Consider the following 13,867-nt stretch of genomic DNA (forward strand, 5'->3'; position numbering starts at 1 on the left):
AAAACTCATATTTTCACTACTGATCCAAAACAATATTATTCCATTCATTCATGCAGCTCCATCATATAGGACAAATATTAAATCTGCATTGCAGATTGTCTGCATTAACATGAGAATGTTGTTAATACAGGTTTTCTGCTCTGCAGATCTGCTGTATTTTTATTAAAACTGCACAATTTTAGAAAACATGACATTGTGATCTTATTTTACGACACTAATTGTGAGTAATTCACATTTTTCTTTCTACTCGTCTTTCGACATCATTCATTTCTGATTAAACTCTATTTGTGGATGTAAAGGACCATAAATATTAATCTAAACTGTCTATATATTTTTATTTTATGTCCAAATTACCATGTGTGCTGCATTGCAATTGAGATATGGTACACATTGATGTCACGTTGATCTGAGTAAGGATTTGATCTACAGTGCAGTTCTGATTTGTCGGTTAAAAGCAGCATTAAAAATAAAATTTAATGAAACAAATATTTAAAATTATGATTTTGAATGCACTTATTGAAAATTCTCCTGGTATTTTTTGGTTTGAGATCTGGAGTCCACACAGACTAGTGTTGAAAAACAATTTTGTTAAAAATTAAGTAGACAGTAGTTGACAAGACAGTTTTCAATGTTTCCATTTGTCACAGGAAAAAGTACAGTAGTTATCCAAACCGGTACGGCCCAGAGTAAATTAATCTCATCCCTCCTGGGTTTTGATTGATCGCATTTTTTGGTTGAAATTATCATGCCACACCAATGACTGAATATTGGTTGTTCTGTAATATCAGGAAATCCCTTCACTAGAACCTGTTTGACAACATGAAGTAGACTAAAATTTCTCAAGAACAACATACCCTGCCCCGTCTAAAAAATAAAAATAATCATGAAGTTATTTCTAAAGCTTTGGGAGTTTCATGTCTACCAAAGTTACATTCAGGCTGGTGATTCGACCTTGAGGATCTGAGCAGAAATGCTTCAGACGGGGAGGGCTTCATGGCCCCAAGACTAATGGAGTAAAACAGATTTCCCACTTTGAATTTTCACTGTGTTGCAAATTTAACATTTCTATTAACAAATTTAGGAACAAGCTGTAGATAACTTTTTTTAAACTTAATAAAAACAAATATATTTTGTGAACATTTTGTTTTTTTCATAAAAGTATTTTTGCTTTGTTTTTTCTGTCTTCATCTGAGACACCAGAGAGTGTTACGCTAAGCCCTGACAGCTTCTGCCTTTGCAGCGGATGGGGTTAATTGACTTGGTCTGCAGCCATATTTGAATAAGTGAGTTAAAAGACGAACACAACCCCTGATCTGAGTGTTTCTACTGAGCTCTGCAGCAGATACTGACAACTGTTAAATCTGTGGATTAAGTGATCAGATGGGGATCTCATGAACTTCGCATGAACTCAGATTTTATTTTTTTTTTTTTAGGTCAAATGAGGTCTGAACAACAGAATTACTCACATTCAAACACTTCTTAAAGATACGAATCAAAATACAGACTTGTATTGTACATGAGAGCTGATATTCAGGCTTTCTCTTAATTGATTTCCAAATTGTTTAAGCAGCATTCAGATGGAAAGCTCGCTCTGTCAGGATCAGCTTGTTCTCTTTCAGCTCAGAGCAAAAGCAGAAAGAAAACATTTTCCTGGAAGAACCCAAAAACAGAAACCAAGTCAAACCTTTGTTTTTTTTCTAAACACTATAAAATATCAACTCACAATCTAACTCAAGGTTTATAGTGTTCAGCTGAGCTGCAGTAGCATACTGTTTAAATCACTATGGAGGGAAGAGAACAGTTATAAAGGTCATCTGTGACTTTAAAAAATGAAATGTGTCCTGCAAATAAGAAGTCAGCCACATATATTCATTTTGAGAAAGGGCATCCTGGACTTCATTTCCCTCCACCACCCACTTTACTTTGACTCAGCCTGTGACCCTATCCTTTAAAATGACTGTAAATCTAAAAACAAATACAGTAACCTTCTCTAAAACTAGTTATTTCCAACTTTTGTTCAAGCTAGCCCCAGCTAGCAGCATAATATAGACAAAGTAAAGATGTGAATCCCACTGTGCTGCAAAGATTGATATTATTAAAGCCTGAACCCTCTATAAACACTTCAGTTTTAGCTCAAATTAGACGAGTATGAAGATGCACTGTTGCCAAGTTCCCAAGCATTTATGAATCCTTTATTGTTGTCGCAGCAGCGCAGCTAGCTCCTACAGGAAGTCAGACAAGTGGAAGACTGAAGTCTTGGCCACGCTAACAAATATAATTAGCAAAAAATAAGAGATTTCAAGCTGCCTTTGCTTTTCGTATCTTCAGACTGGTGAGAAACTCTTACTTGTGCACCACTATCACTTTCAGAGCCAAACACAACACAAACCAGCTGCTTTCAAGATTTTTTTTGTATCAGATTTACTTTGACTTTCATGTAATATAAAAACATGAATCTCTGGAACAAATTTCTTGTTTTGGAGGATCTTTATGCTAGCACTCCTAGCACTTCCCAGTCAAAGTTCAGACTTTAATCTGTCATAGGACTTGAAAAACTGACACTCATCACGAACAACCTCTGCACGATCTGAGCCTGTTGAGCTATTGTCCAAAAAAAATGGGCTAAATTTGCAGCCTGACAGACTTTTTTGTCCTTGTATTGCTGTAAAAATAAATGGTGCAACAAACTCCAGCCAGCAAATTCAAAAGATTTTCAGCTGGAGCTGATTACTGTTCAAGCACATGATCACATTGCTGACTTTGGCCTCCTGTACCTGAGAAGTAAATCGATTCTGTCTCAGAGGTCAAAGATCTAAAGTCACCAGTTCAACAGAGGATGGGAAGCTGGATGAGCTGTAAGGACGACCTTATATACATCAACTGGATGTACAGAAAACAAAGTCATACAGAAGCATCTGAAGCTCCAGAGATTCTCTATTCCTAATTCAACTAATTGATGTATTTGCTTTTTGAATACCATGCATTTTCACTCTGGTGTCCCACTATGGCTCTTATCAGAACCAATTTAATGTTAAAAAGGATGCAGCCACAGAATGCTAATTACTCATCACAACTGCAGCAAGACTGCGTAAAAGTCTGTGCAACCAGTAATCTCTCTCTCTTTTGCTTGAAATTATTTTTCAGTAACTGGAAAAAATCTGATCTGATTATGAGGAGAATAATTTAGGATTCCAGCTTGTTAGAGGTTTCTGTCTGTCAGTTTTGTCCAGCAATGCAAAACGCCAGGATGGCCTTTGTGAAATTATGACATTTTCTTCAAGGACATTATCTGAACAACTCTGTGACATTACAGTGGCTTTAGCAGCAATATTCAGAGTGAACGGTTTTCAGTGTAAATATACTTATTATGGGGATAGTTTGTATTATATAATGCTTCAATTATTTTGAATTTAGATTGATGAGTTGAATAGTTAGCAAAACAGCACTAAAAATAGGATTGTGTACAGTTAAGCTAAGCTAAGCTAAATAGGCTAATTGCGTGACCTGAAAACTTACCTGTGCTTTAAGTCAGTGGAACAAACTGCATAGTTTTCGCATGATAAATAGTTTTGCTATTAAAGTTTTGGCCTACTAAGACATTAAGTTATTAATTGTAATAATTTAGATGAAATTGTAATTTGAGTGTACCACCCTTCTACAGTTTGTGCCCCAGTCTGGGGATAATTCATGGGAATTAAATAAATAGTCACTTACATCTGTGCCTAAAAAGTGATAAATGACCATTAAAAAGCCACAGTTTGATTCATGCAGGTTGAGCCAATTGAAGCAGGGCGCCTGGATCTAGAACACAGCAGTAAAAAACTCATTCATTCTCTATTTTGCTTTAAGCTGTGGAATAATGACAGTGTCTCATCTGTATAATATAATAATGCTTAGAAAAATTTAAATGTTAAGTTAAACCTTATATTTCTGGACAGAAAAGTCTCAAATGTTTGCAAATGTGTTCAGACAGCAGAGGTGTTAATCTTTTCTTTTCTAAAGTAAACGATAACTTTATAAAGCCATACAGCAGCTGCAGGATTTACGAGGGGCTCTGTGTGATTTTCAAGCATTTTTTTTCCGAGCTGCATTTAATGGATTTAAACATTTGGCCAGGTCAAACTATAATCCTGAGGACTAAACACAGGCAGAGTGTCCCAGGTTTTGCCCCTACAAGTAGTTCCACCCAAGATGAAAATATCCATTACATAACAGAAGAATCCATTAAAGCTGCTATGTATTTTCATGCTTAAAAATCATTTTCTCTGAGTTCAGCCAGACATGCGTCATCTGCTTGATTCTTGAATTTCAGCCTGATACGTTGCTGATAATCGCCCCCCTGAGTCCAGAGCACGACAGAACCGGTTTGTAGATTCACTCTAAATCACTTCATATGTGCACGGCTGCAAGCTGTGACCCAAAACTCATTTAAGCTTGAAGAGGATAAATAGTAAACGTTTCACTTCTACAGCAGATTTATACCGCTGCTGTGATTTAGGGTAGGGAGAAAAAGAAAGAGAGAGAACAGAGAAGTACTCAGGACCCTGAACGAAATAAGGTTTAAAGCATATTTTCATTTCACTCAAGCAAATGGTCACAGAGATGAGCAGAAAGGGGACAAAATATTGCCTGAATCGACAATAAACAGTTTTATACATGATGTGAAGTGGGGGGAATACAGTTCAGTCATTTATAAATGATGCAATAGCGCCCCCTGGCAGGGTTCAGTAAGAATACACAAATACTCAAAAAGACAGATCATCTGTATAATACTTCTGCTGCAAACATGCTTAATCATAATCAAATATATATACAGAAACATGTTCTGCTTAAAATAAAATCCATTTAAACTGAAAATTGCACAGCACACAAACATATTCTATTAACATGTGTCCTGCTCAAGAAGACAAAATGTATATTTATATGTACAAGTAAAAGACGGACATGGAAATTCAATGTCCAGTTCGACAGAAGAGATGAGGTTCTGCTGTAGAGGACCTGCTTTCTTAAGCTTTGAACTTGTGGAAAATCTCCATCACAGCAATAGTGGTGCTCTGTCCAAAGATGAAAGCTCCAACCACGATTGTTACAACGCCCCAGATGGTTAAAATGTCCCTGCGAAGGCCAACAAAACTCAACAAGTCAGAAGAAAGACGAGAAGAACAGGTGACTTTAACTAAAGGAGAAGTATTATGAATTTTACAGGCACGTTTTAAAGCATAATCAAGTAACTAAGTTACTTTTAGTTATGGTTCCATTTACTCACATCAACTTCAAAAACTTAGTGGGACAAAACTTATGCAAGTAGTTTTATTGCACCATAATTTTTTCTTACTTCAATATTATTTTGAAGAACTGCTGGTTTTAACTGAGAACAATTTCTGGCTACTGTAACTCCCTCAAGTTACCGAGGCACTTGATGAAGAACAAACATGTTTTTAAAAAAATACATCACACACAGAAACACCCTTACAGTTCATGGTGAAGTGAGACATCTTGTTTATAAACAGTCTTCATTGTTCTGAGGTTATTTTCTATCCACTGTTTATTTTACCATTTTCAGGTAAAATAAACCTCAGCAGGTTTGTTCTGCATTGTTCCAGCATACAATCATTACCTGCTGTAAGTATTTCTTTCAAAAGTTTTATGTTTGTTAAAAAAAAAAATATAAAATTCACAAAAAGTTTATAAAAGTTTAATTTGGAAATAATTTTTTTAAATATTTTTTTTATTTAGCAATAATTAAGTTTTACTGATTTTTTATTTTATTCTTCTTTTTTTTTATCAGAATTTGCGAATCATTTGTGAATTTTGTCCGAATACATTTTTTCTTTTAAAAATTAAATCAGTTATTCACTACTTGAGTAGCCTATTCTGAAAAATGACAATAATAAATAAATAAATACTGTTTTACTCTTACTCCAGTAGTTTTTCATGACAGCTTTTACTTGTGCTAGAGTAAACATATCCTGGTCTTTTTCTACATTTTTTCTGACAAACCTGCTCGCCTTTATGTTTCTCTTGGAGTGAAAATGTTTCCTCCTCGCTCAGCTCCCATTAAACTTGTGCAGACGTTTTCTGGCTGTAAAGGCTTTTACTTTCTCAGAAGCAAAGGCTTAACGCTCAGTTCATCTACAAAAACTCTCAGAAACTTTATCTACAGCATTTCACTATTAGACCGTCATGGACAAACTAAAAACAAAAAATATCCAAAAGGGCAATAGGGTATTTACTATAACCACCAGTGTAGGAAATTGTATATGTAAAATTGTGGATGTTTGCATGCAGATAGCAGTTTTGTGCCCAACACATTGCATTCATGTCGCCGTCCATGGTTTAAATCAGTATTTACACTCACCGGAGTCTTGGAGAGACATCTTCAGTTTGCATTGTGAACACTAAGCAAAGACCTGCAGCAAACACAGAACACCACAGGACTTTTAGCGCATAATCAATCCAACAGTGAAGCAGATTTAAGGTTTAACCAGATAATCAGTTTGGTTCTGCTGGACGTTTCCTGACTGCAAAACACTCTGCTAAAGCAAAACACTCTGCTAAAAAGAGTGTTTTGCTTTCCTCTGTCGCCCTGTGCTTTTTTTTTTTTTTTTTAACAAAGCGAGTAAAAGATGAAAATTCTTCGAATATACAGATTTTCATTATAAAAATGTTCAGAATCTGATTGCATTGAACTGAATTAATATTTTTCATAGACTGAATTTAATTGTATTTATTCGGTCTGAATGAGCTCTACTGGCTAGTGGATTGTACATCTATGAATCTGAATTAGATTTGTTTAGTTTTTTAATGACGTAAATTTCATTGACAGTTGACACAATGGTCAGACGGCTGCATTAAATACCAACCAGTTCCAACGAGAGTTTAGAGTTTAAACGGGTTCTAATTGATAAAATAAAGTTTCTGCTTGCCAGGGAAGATGAAGATGAAGAAGGCACTGATTCCTCCAATGACGCTGATGACGTCGGCCATGTCTGGGACAAACATGGCGATCAGAAGCGTGAAGGAGATCCAGGCCACAGTCAGGACGACTCTGCAGCGACTCTCAAACGAATGAGTGGCGACCCCCCAACGATTTCTCTGAAGTCGCAGCACCAGGTTCAGGATCACAGATCTGTTCCACACAGAGACAACATGAAGATCCTCAAAACCACACAAACTCCACTGAGACTTGAATTACCTCCCCAGCAGAAGAATAATGGGATATATCGTGATGATCGACACGCCAAAAAGCAGCCTGGAGATGATCATCACCACATCATTTCCAGGATATGACATCAGAATATCTGAGGCGACGCCTTGCCCAAAGGTCAAGAAGCCATACACACCTGGTGAAAGAGAAGGTGGACGTGGTCAACAGGTGAGAACGTTCTGGAGGAAGGTCGATGTTTGAGACGTGAACCCACCAGTCAGAGTGTAAGTGAGCAAGCAGAAAAACATGGAGAGCACAGAGATGGCCACCCAGTGGAGGAGCTTCTGGTTCTCCATACTGCTGTAGATTGCTATACAGGCTTCATGGCACTGCACTCAAAACACAGCAGGATTCCTCTTGATTTAATAAATGTGATCTAATAGGCTTTCCTGAACAGGATGGGATAAGTCTATTGGCTATACAAAATATGTTCATCACATTTTTTTGCATAAAATCCTTCTTGGATAATGAGATTTTTGTTTGGTCAGCTCTGGCTATCTTGAGCAGTGATCAACATGAGCAGCTTTTAGGGCCTCCTGTCACTTTAAATCAAAATAAGCTACTGCTGGCCACACCCCCTAACTCAGCACTTGCACATGAAAATGGCTCCAAATAGATGTGCAATTATAGAACTGTACATCTTTGACTCTGAATAACACCCAAAAGCAGAAGTAGAGCCAACAAAAATGCAGCAAGTGGTTTCTAGATGGTAAGTGAACAACTAAACACTTGTCTTTTCCAGCAGCCCTTGAACAGAGCATACAGCGGTAAAACCAGCAGACCAAACCTGGTGGAATTCCACTTGGGTTGCTAGGTAACGAGGTTGGGTTTCCCTGGGGTTGCTAGGTAACGGTGTAGTGGAATGTTGAAATGGCTAATTTTTCAGACATCAGAAACATTAACTTATTTTCAGAAAAGTTCTGGGTGGTTTGTTTTTATAAGCAGTTGAGGCCTAATTGGAAGAATAAAAACAAGGAAAATGTGAATTTTGTATGTTTAAATCCAGTTTTCTGACACTGGCCAACACATTTAGTAACAATTGCATGATGTTGTTGCTTTGCAGCCTAATGTCAGAAAATCCATCTCCCTCGGACTGGCCCAAATATAATAGAAAGCCCTGATGATTACATTTCATTTGATATATTTTTAGGCATTCCTTAGAAGTGGAAATTATGTTATTGGTTTTTGTGTTTCTGAACATAACAGACGATTTGAAAAATAACCCAACAAAATCAGGAATCATTTCTCGGAAAATCATGTCTTAAAGTAAAAAGAAAGTCCTGCAAGGCAACAGGAAGCTAAAAGACATTGTGCTTGTCATTGACAACTTGAATGTGGTTGAGGATGGTCGTACCTGGAAGCCAAAGCAAATGGTTGGTACCACACTAAACATGGAGGTCCAGGAACTGACTCTGAAAGATACACATATTTACTACAGTAAATTAGATAAAACGCTAGACTTGTACACGCACCATCCAAGAAAAATGAGAGGTACTGACCCTCGGCTTTGCTCTGGGTAAATAATCATGTGGCTGTCCATTAGATAATGCTTGACAACGACTGCAACACAGAGATACGTAGCAGCAAGAGTCCCTAATACACTGACACAAAAAAAAACATTCAGAAAATTAAAATATATATATATATATATATATATACATATATATATATATGATGTTATCAGAGGTGAGACAAACACACAGTACCTTGTGTATTTCTGTATACCAATTTCTTTTGGGATGGACAGAGGCAGGATGATGAGAAGACACATGATGAAGAGGGAAAAGCGCTGGTCAGTGTACCAGTGATAAGGCATGTCTGCCTCACCTGATACGGTCACAGTCTCGTATAAAGAAATACACACTGAAGAGAGAGAGAGAGAGAGAGAAAAAAAAACTGAGCTTTTGTTTACATTCTGTTGCAAAGAGTTTTTGATAAAGATAAACCCTCAAATATTATGTTTTTCTGCAAATGTATGTAAACATTTTTGTGCTCGACTTTATTTTGCACAGATGATTTTTTTAAATCTGTACATAAATGGTTCAATTTTGAATGACAACTTATAATTAACATAGCTACACTGGCTTTGAATACTCCAACTACTGTAAATGTTCAGTAAAAAAATATTTTTGCAATCAGACTGTAACCAAAGCAACTTATATTGCAGATTAGTTTGTAAATATCCTTATTTTAAAGAGCCAATGTTTGCTACATGACCCAAAGACCTGCAGGCTGGCTTTGGAGCAAATATCCAAGTCAACAGAGGATTATGACACAAACCGTACAAAGTATTTGGAAGCATTAATAGTGGGGCTAAATATCAGAGAAAACTGAAAAAAGCTGAACATTTACTGCCTGAAACAACTCAAAGATAAGAAAAGCAAAATATTGAATATCTGAATGCTGAAGAAGAACATCTTTCAGAGCAGGAGCCAAGTTTTAGTTTCCTTGACAGATTATTGTCTAGGTCACCAAGTTCATCAATGACACTCAAAGTCTTACCTGAGTTTACACGTGAAAGAGATAAAGAACATACAATTTTCAAAACATAAACTAGTTGCTGAGCTCGTTCTACCTTTACTTACGTTTCTCCAGTTGGTCTTGCACCACCACCAGGAAGGCGACGCTTATCATAAAGAGGTTGAAGCAAAAGCAGACTTCACAGAGCTGTCCCACAGTTCGTCCACACACCTCCCTCACTACGTCCTGATAGGTCTTCTGTCTGCTGACGGACGACGCATAACCCAGGATGACCAGGCCGCTGATGAGGAATACCAGAGACACCTGCAGAGGAAAACGATGAAGAGTTCAACGCAAATCCATACTCGGTGTCACTCCCGCTTGAAGATTTTAAACCTATGGCCATGGACACACCTGTGAATGGTGTACCACAGCCTGTTTTCTCAAAATTACGTAATTTTCCACAGTAACTAAAACAGAAACACTAACCTTGGCATCAACACCTTCGCTTACAAATGAGAAAACAATGATCATGATAGCATAACAGAAAAACGAAGTTGTCTTAAGGAACCACAATCCAACTCATTTCACAGCATCTAACACAATACTACGTGAAGAAGGCGCTACAACCTCAACAGAATCATTAAATTAAATCCCTCTAAAGGCTGTAGAAATGAGTGACTAACAAATCTTTCTAAAAGTTACAATCCTCTTGACAGGGAAGATATAAACAAGAACCCAACCCAGGATTACTATTGCTAAAACACATTAACTTGTGACTTACTCACAATGAGACAAAAATTTTTATAACTATGACAGTTTACAAAAAATAGGAGCTTTTTAATCAGATAAAGCCAAAATGACCCAAATAATTGTCCCTATAAAGATACAATACTTAAAATATTTTTATGGGTCACACCAATGAGGGTGGTAGTATGTTTGTTTTTATGCCTCGCATGCTAACAAATGAGAAATAAAATTATGGAACTGAACAAGTATTAGGATTCTGTAAATTTGGAGCAAAATCCTGGATCAAAAACATAAAACTCAGACTGCTGCTTTGCTTGTTCTTAGAAAGCATGTTTTAATGCAGTCATATGAAGTTCAGTGAAACTTCACACCAAAACCTGAAGCTTCATTAGGGCTCACCTGTGAAAAGGGGGGCCTCTTTCACACCAAGAAGAGAGAGAGAGAGAAGGTTGCAGGTCAGCATTAGCCTGGCCAGTGCCTTCATCGTGATTCTCATCTCCCTTCACTGCTCTGTCTGGGATTTCTCCAATTGTAGTGAATTTCTCCAGCAAAAAATTCTATCAAGCCAGAAGTTGTAAATGACAATGTCGATTTCTTGCTGTATTTTAGAACTGTAGTCTGCCTGTAGTTTTAGCAATGGCAGCGGAGGAAGTGCATGAAATCATTCAGTCCTTGTTGGTTGCACTTCCAAATACTTAATTAACATTAACAGCCTCGTTCTTCAGCTCAGTACTTCTCTTTTCAGTGGGAGATGTTTTTTTAATTGAAAGATTTGTGCAAAACAGAAGGCAGTAATGGAAATAAGTATTCAAATACAACTCAGAAATCAGAGTTATAGTTGCAGGACAGTCAATAAACTAAAAGGGGAAGGAGAAAATAAAGCAAAAATAAAAATGAAAAGAAAAGGAAAAATATAAATAAAAAAGCTCTGAAAACAGTATGATTTATGGCAACAAAACTGATCAATTGTGTTTTGCAGGAATGTTGAGAAATTTCTTAGCATTAAGATTCACCATTAGGCTACTTTGTGGGATTTTATGCAACATAACTCACTGAACACAAAACTGAGGAGACATTTTATTAAACGTGGATTTGTGTCAGCACATTGTTCACAAAAAGAGAGGGTTGTTTTACAGTCCAGGATAGGACAAAAAATGTCTTTATGACAAGATTTTGCTTCAAGCGATGTTCGCAATTTCCGGTTAGCTTCGTAGCGAAATGGCGCATTACATCACGGACAAATATTGGTGCGTGGGCTGCATTTAAGACTTAAGAGTCCTCGCCGCCAGCAAGCAATAAAATAACGACATTTCCACCATTATCTCGAGTTGTTTTGCCATACAAAAATTGGCGGCCGTTTGCTCACCGGAAGTACGTAATCGCAATTTTTGTCTGAAGCGAATCGTAGCCGCCAGCATAAAAAACTTAGCAACGAAACTTTCTGACTAAACGCTAACGGACTCTATCGCAGTTTTGAATTAGATGGAAAGCTCAGAAAGCCCAGAATAATTAGTTTTGAACTCACCAGCTCCACGGTGATGGCGGTGTTCACCCCCCCAGCCTTCCCAAAAGCCCAGGGGAAGTTGAGCAGTCCCGCTCCCAGCGCGGACTTCAGCATGATGAACACCGCTCCGAACGAGCCGAGCCTCGGGGGATCGGCTACAGATGCCGACCGGGCCAGCAGGCTGATGCTCTCCCGGGCCAGTTCCTCCATGACGCCGACCCAGTTTAAACACTCAGCACCAGAACTAAAGGACACGTTCCCAGACAGGAAACCACTATGAGCAACTGGTGTTTGGGGAATATATACACACACAGTTTCACTTACGTGGTCTTAATTTTAAATGTTAAGCATTTCACACTGGGGTGAAAAATGTGACACAAAAGTGAGCGTTTGCTTGTGTTCAGTCAACCACTGTCCCTTTATGTTCATTACTGACAACATGAAGCATCTGAGATGTGCTACAAAACAAAACACAACGGCAAATGAGGGCATGGACTGTGTAATGAAAGCGTTCCCATGTAAATAATTTACTTTAAATATTACATTGAGTTAAAATGACAAGTAAGAACAAAAATATTTGTTACTATTTGTGGTGCTTTGGCAGCTTCTTCTAATAGGCTTCTCTCTGAGAGCAAAACCAATTGAATGAATACTTGTCCAAGTTAACAATTTGAACTAGTGATGTAAAATGTTGATCTTTTTGCTACTGCAGAATTGTAATGTTTGTTGTGTAACATGGATGCCCAACTCTAGGCTTGGAGATTAAATATCTGGCAGCTTTTAAATGCGTTTCTCCTCCAACACATCTCAGTAACAGTTCATTTCTTGACTGAAGGGGGTAAAAATTTACTTAGAATTTTATGATGTAATACTGTAAATATAGTTCAGAAAAACAATTAATTATTTTAATGTTTCTACATATTAAATTCTTTTTAGATTATTTGTGTTTTTAGTCATTTTGTACATGTTTTAGTGCTGGAATTTGCCACCTTTACAACCTAAAGAGCCATTTTGCTCTTTAGCTGCTAATGTCACATAGCTTTTTGAAAAAAGACAACTTTTTAGACTAGGACATTTCTAAGGAGCCAAAGTTGTATTTCTAGTTTTAGGTTTTTAAATAAACACAAAAAGACTGAATTAATAATAATAATAATGGTCACAGATTCCAAAGAAAACAAGTCTTAAAACATATCACTGGTACTTTTAGTGTCATTCTTTGTGTTCAATGCAAATATTGCTGAAAATTTTAAAGTGTTCAAAAACCATGATTTGTTTTTATATCTTTATTTTAAAAGATTAACTGGTTCTTTTTAGTTTTTAGCCAAAGTTATCTAGAGTCATTATTGAAGGTCCAAAGAGCCACTAGCAGACCCCGGCCGTAGTGCCTCCATGTTGTTGTTGGTGTTGAACAGGAGCAGCAGCAGGTTTGCAAAAATCTCTCTGGGTTGCTGCTGAGACCTCATGGGTTTTTATGCATGTATATTTGTTAATGGTTGGTCTGCTCCTTATCTCTGTCTCAAGCTGCTAACAGGAAGATGTTCACGTGCTTTAGTCATTGTAAAGATTTTAGTGGAGAGCTAGCTGGCGCTGTCATGTTTAGCGGTGGTGGAGGTGAGGCAGAAACGCAGCTGAACCAGATTGCATGTAAAATATGATGAATTTAATGGAGTAAACCAGATCACAGGGAACAGGACGACGGAGGGACGAGACATAGACGTGACGAGGATCCGACAAACACACGGAGACACAGGTGACATTAAATACACATGAGGTAATCAGGGAACGAGACACACCTGGGAACTAATCACGGGGAGACAGGACAACACAGAGACTCAGACACACAAGAAAACTAGAAATAAATACACAGAGAAACATGGATCCTGACAGGCGCCACTTCAAAGAAACTTCCACCTTATAACAAAGTACAAATCTTAAATTGCTTGTAA

The 13,867-nt window shown here is 37.4% G+C and overlaps 1 protein-coding gene across 2 annotated transcripts; it reads right to left on the reverse strand.

The window, feature by feature from the left end:
* Nucleotides 1–4,554: 4,554 nt before the first annotated feature.
* Nucleotides 4,555–12,652, reverse strand: slc38a8b (solute carrier family 38 member 8b). Of its 2 annotated transcripts, XR_006372687.1 has the most exons (11): nt 11,943–12,652; nt 9,793–9,991; nt 8,914–9,070; nt 8,707–8,808; nt 8,562–8,619; nt 7,422–7,536; nt 7,196–7,343; nt 6,927–7,129; nt 6,359–6,410; nt 5,336–5,416; nt 5,024–5,115 (listed from the first exon to the last, which is right to left on the reverse strand). XR_006372687.1 is itself a non-coding variant. In XM_044137982.1 (10 exons), the coding sequence occupies exons 1-10, from the start codon at nt 12,129–12,131 to the stop codon at nt 5,007–5,009; spliced, it is 1,332 nt and encodes a 443-aa protein (XP_043993917.1). In that variant the 5' UTR covers nt 12,132–12,649; the 3' UTR covers nt 4,555–5,006. The 2 variants fall into 2 exon arrangements, 1 of the variants encoding a protein (XP_043993917.1); XM_044137982.1 differs by lacking the exon at nt 5,336–5,416 and having other exon boundaries at nt 4,555–5,115; nt 11,943–12,649.
* Nucleotides 12,653–13,867: the final 1,215 nt, after the last annotated feature.

The sequence above is a fragment of the Gambusia affinis genome, linkage group LG02 (assembly GCF_019740435.1).
Source record: "Gambusia affinis linkage group LG02, SWU_Gaff_1.0, whole genome shotgun sequence".
Taxonomy (NCBI): domain Eukaryota; kingdom Metazoa; phylum Chordata; class Actinopteri; order Cyprinodontiformes; family Poeciliidae; genus Gambusia; species Gambusia affinis.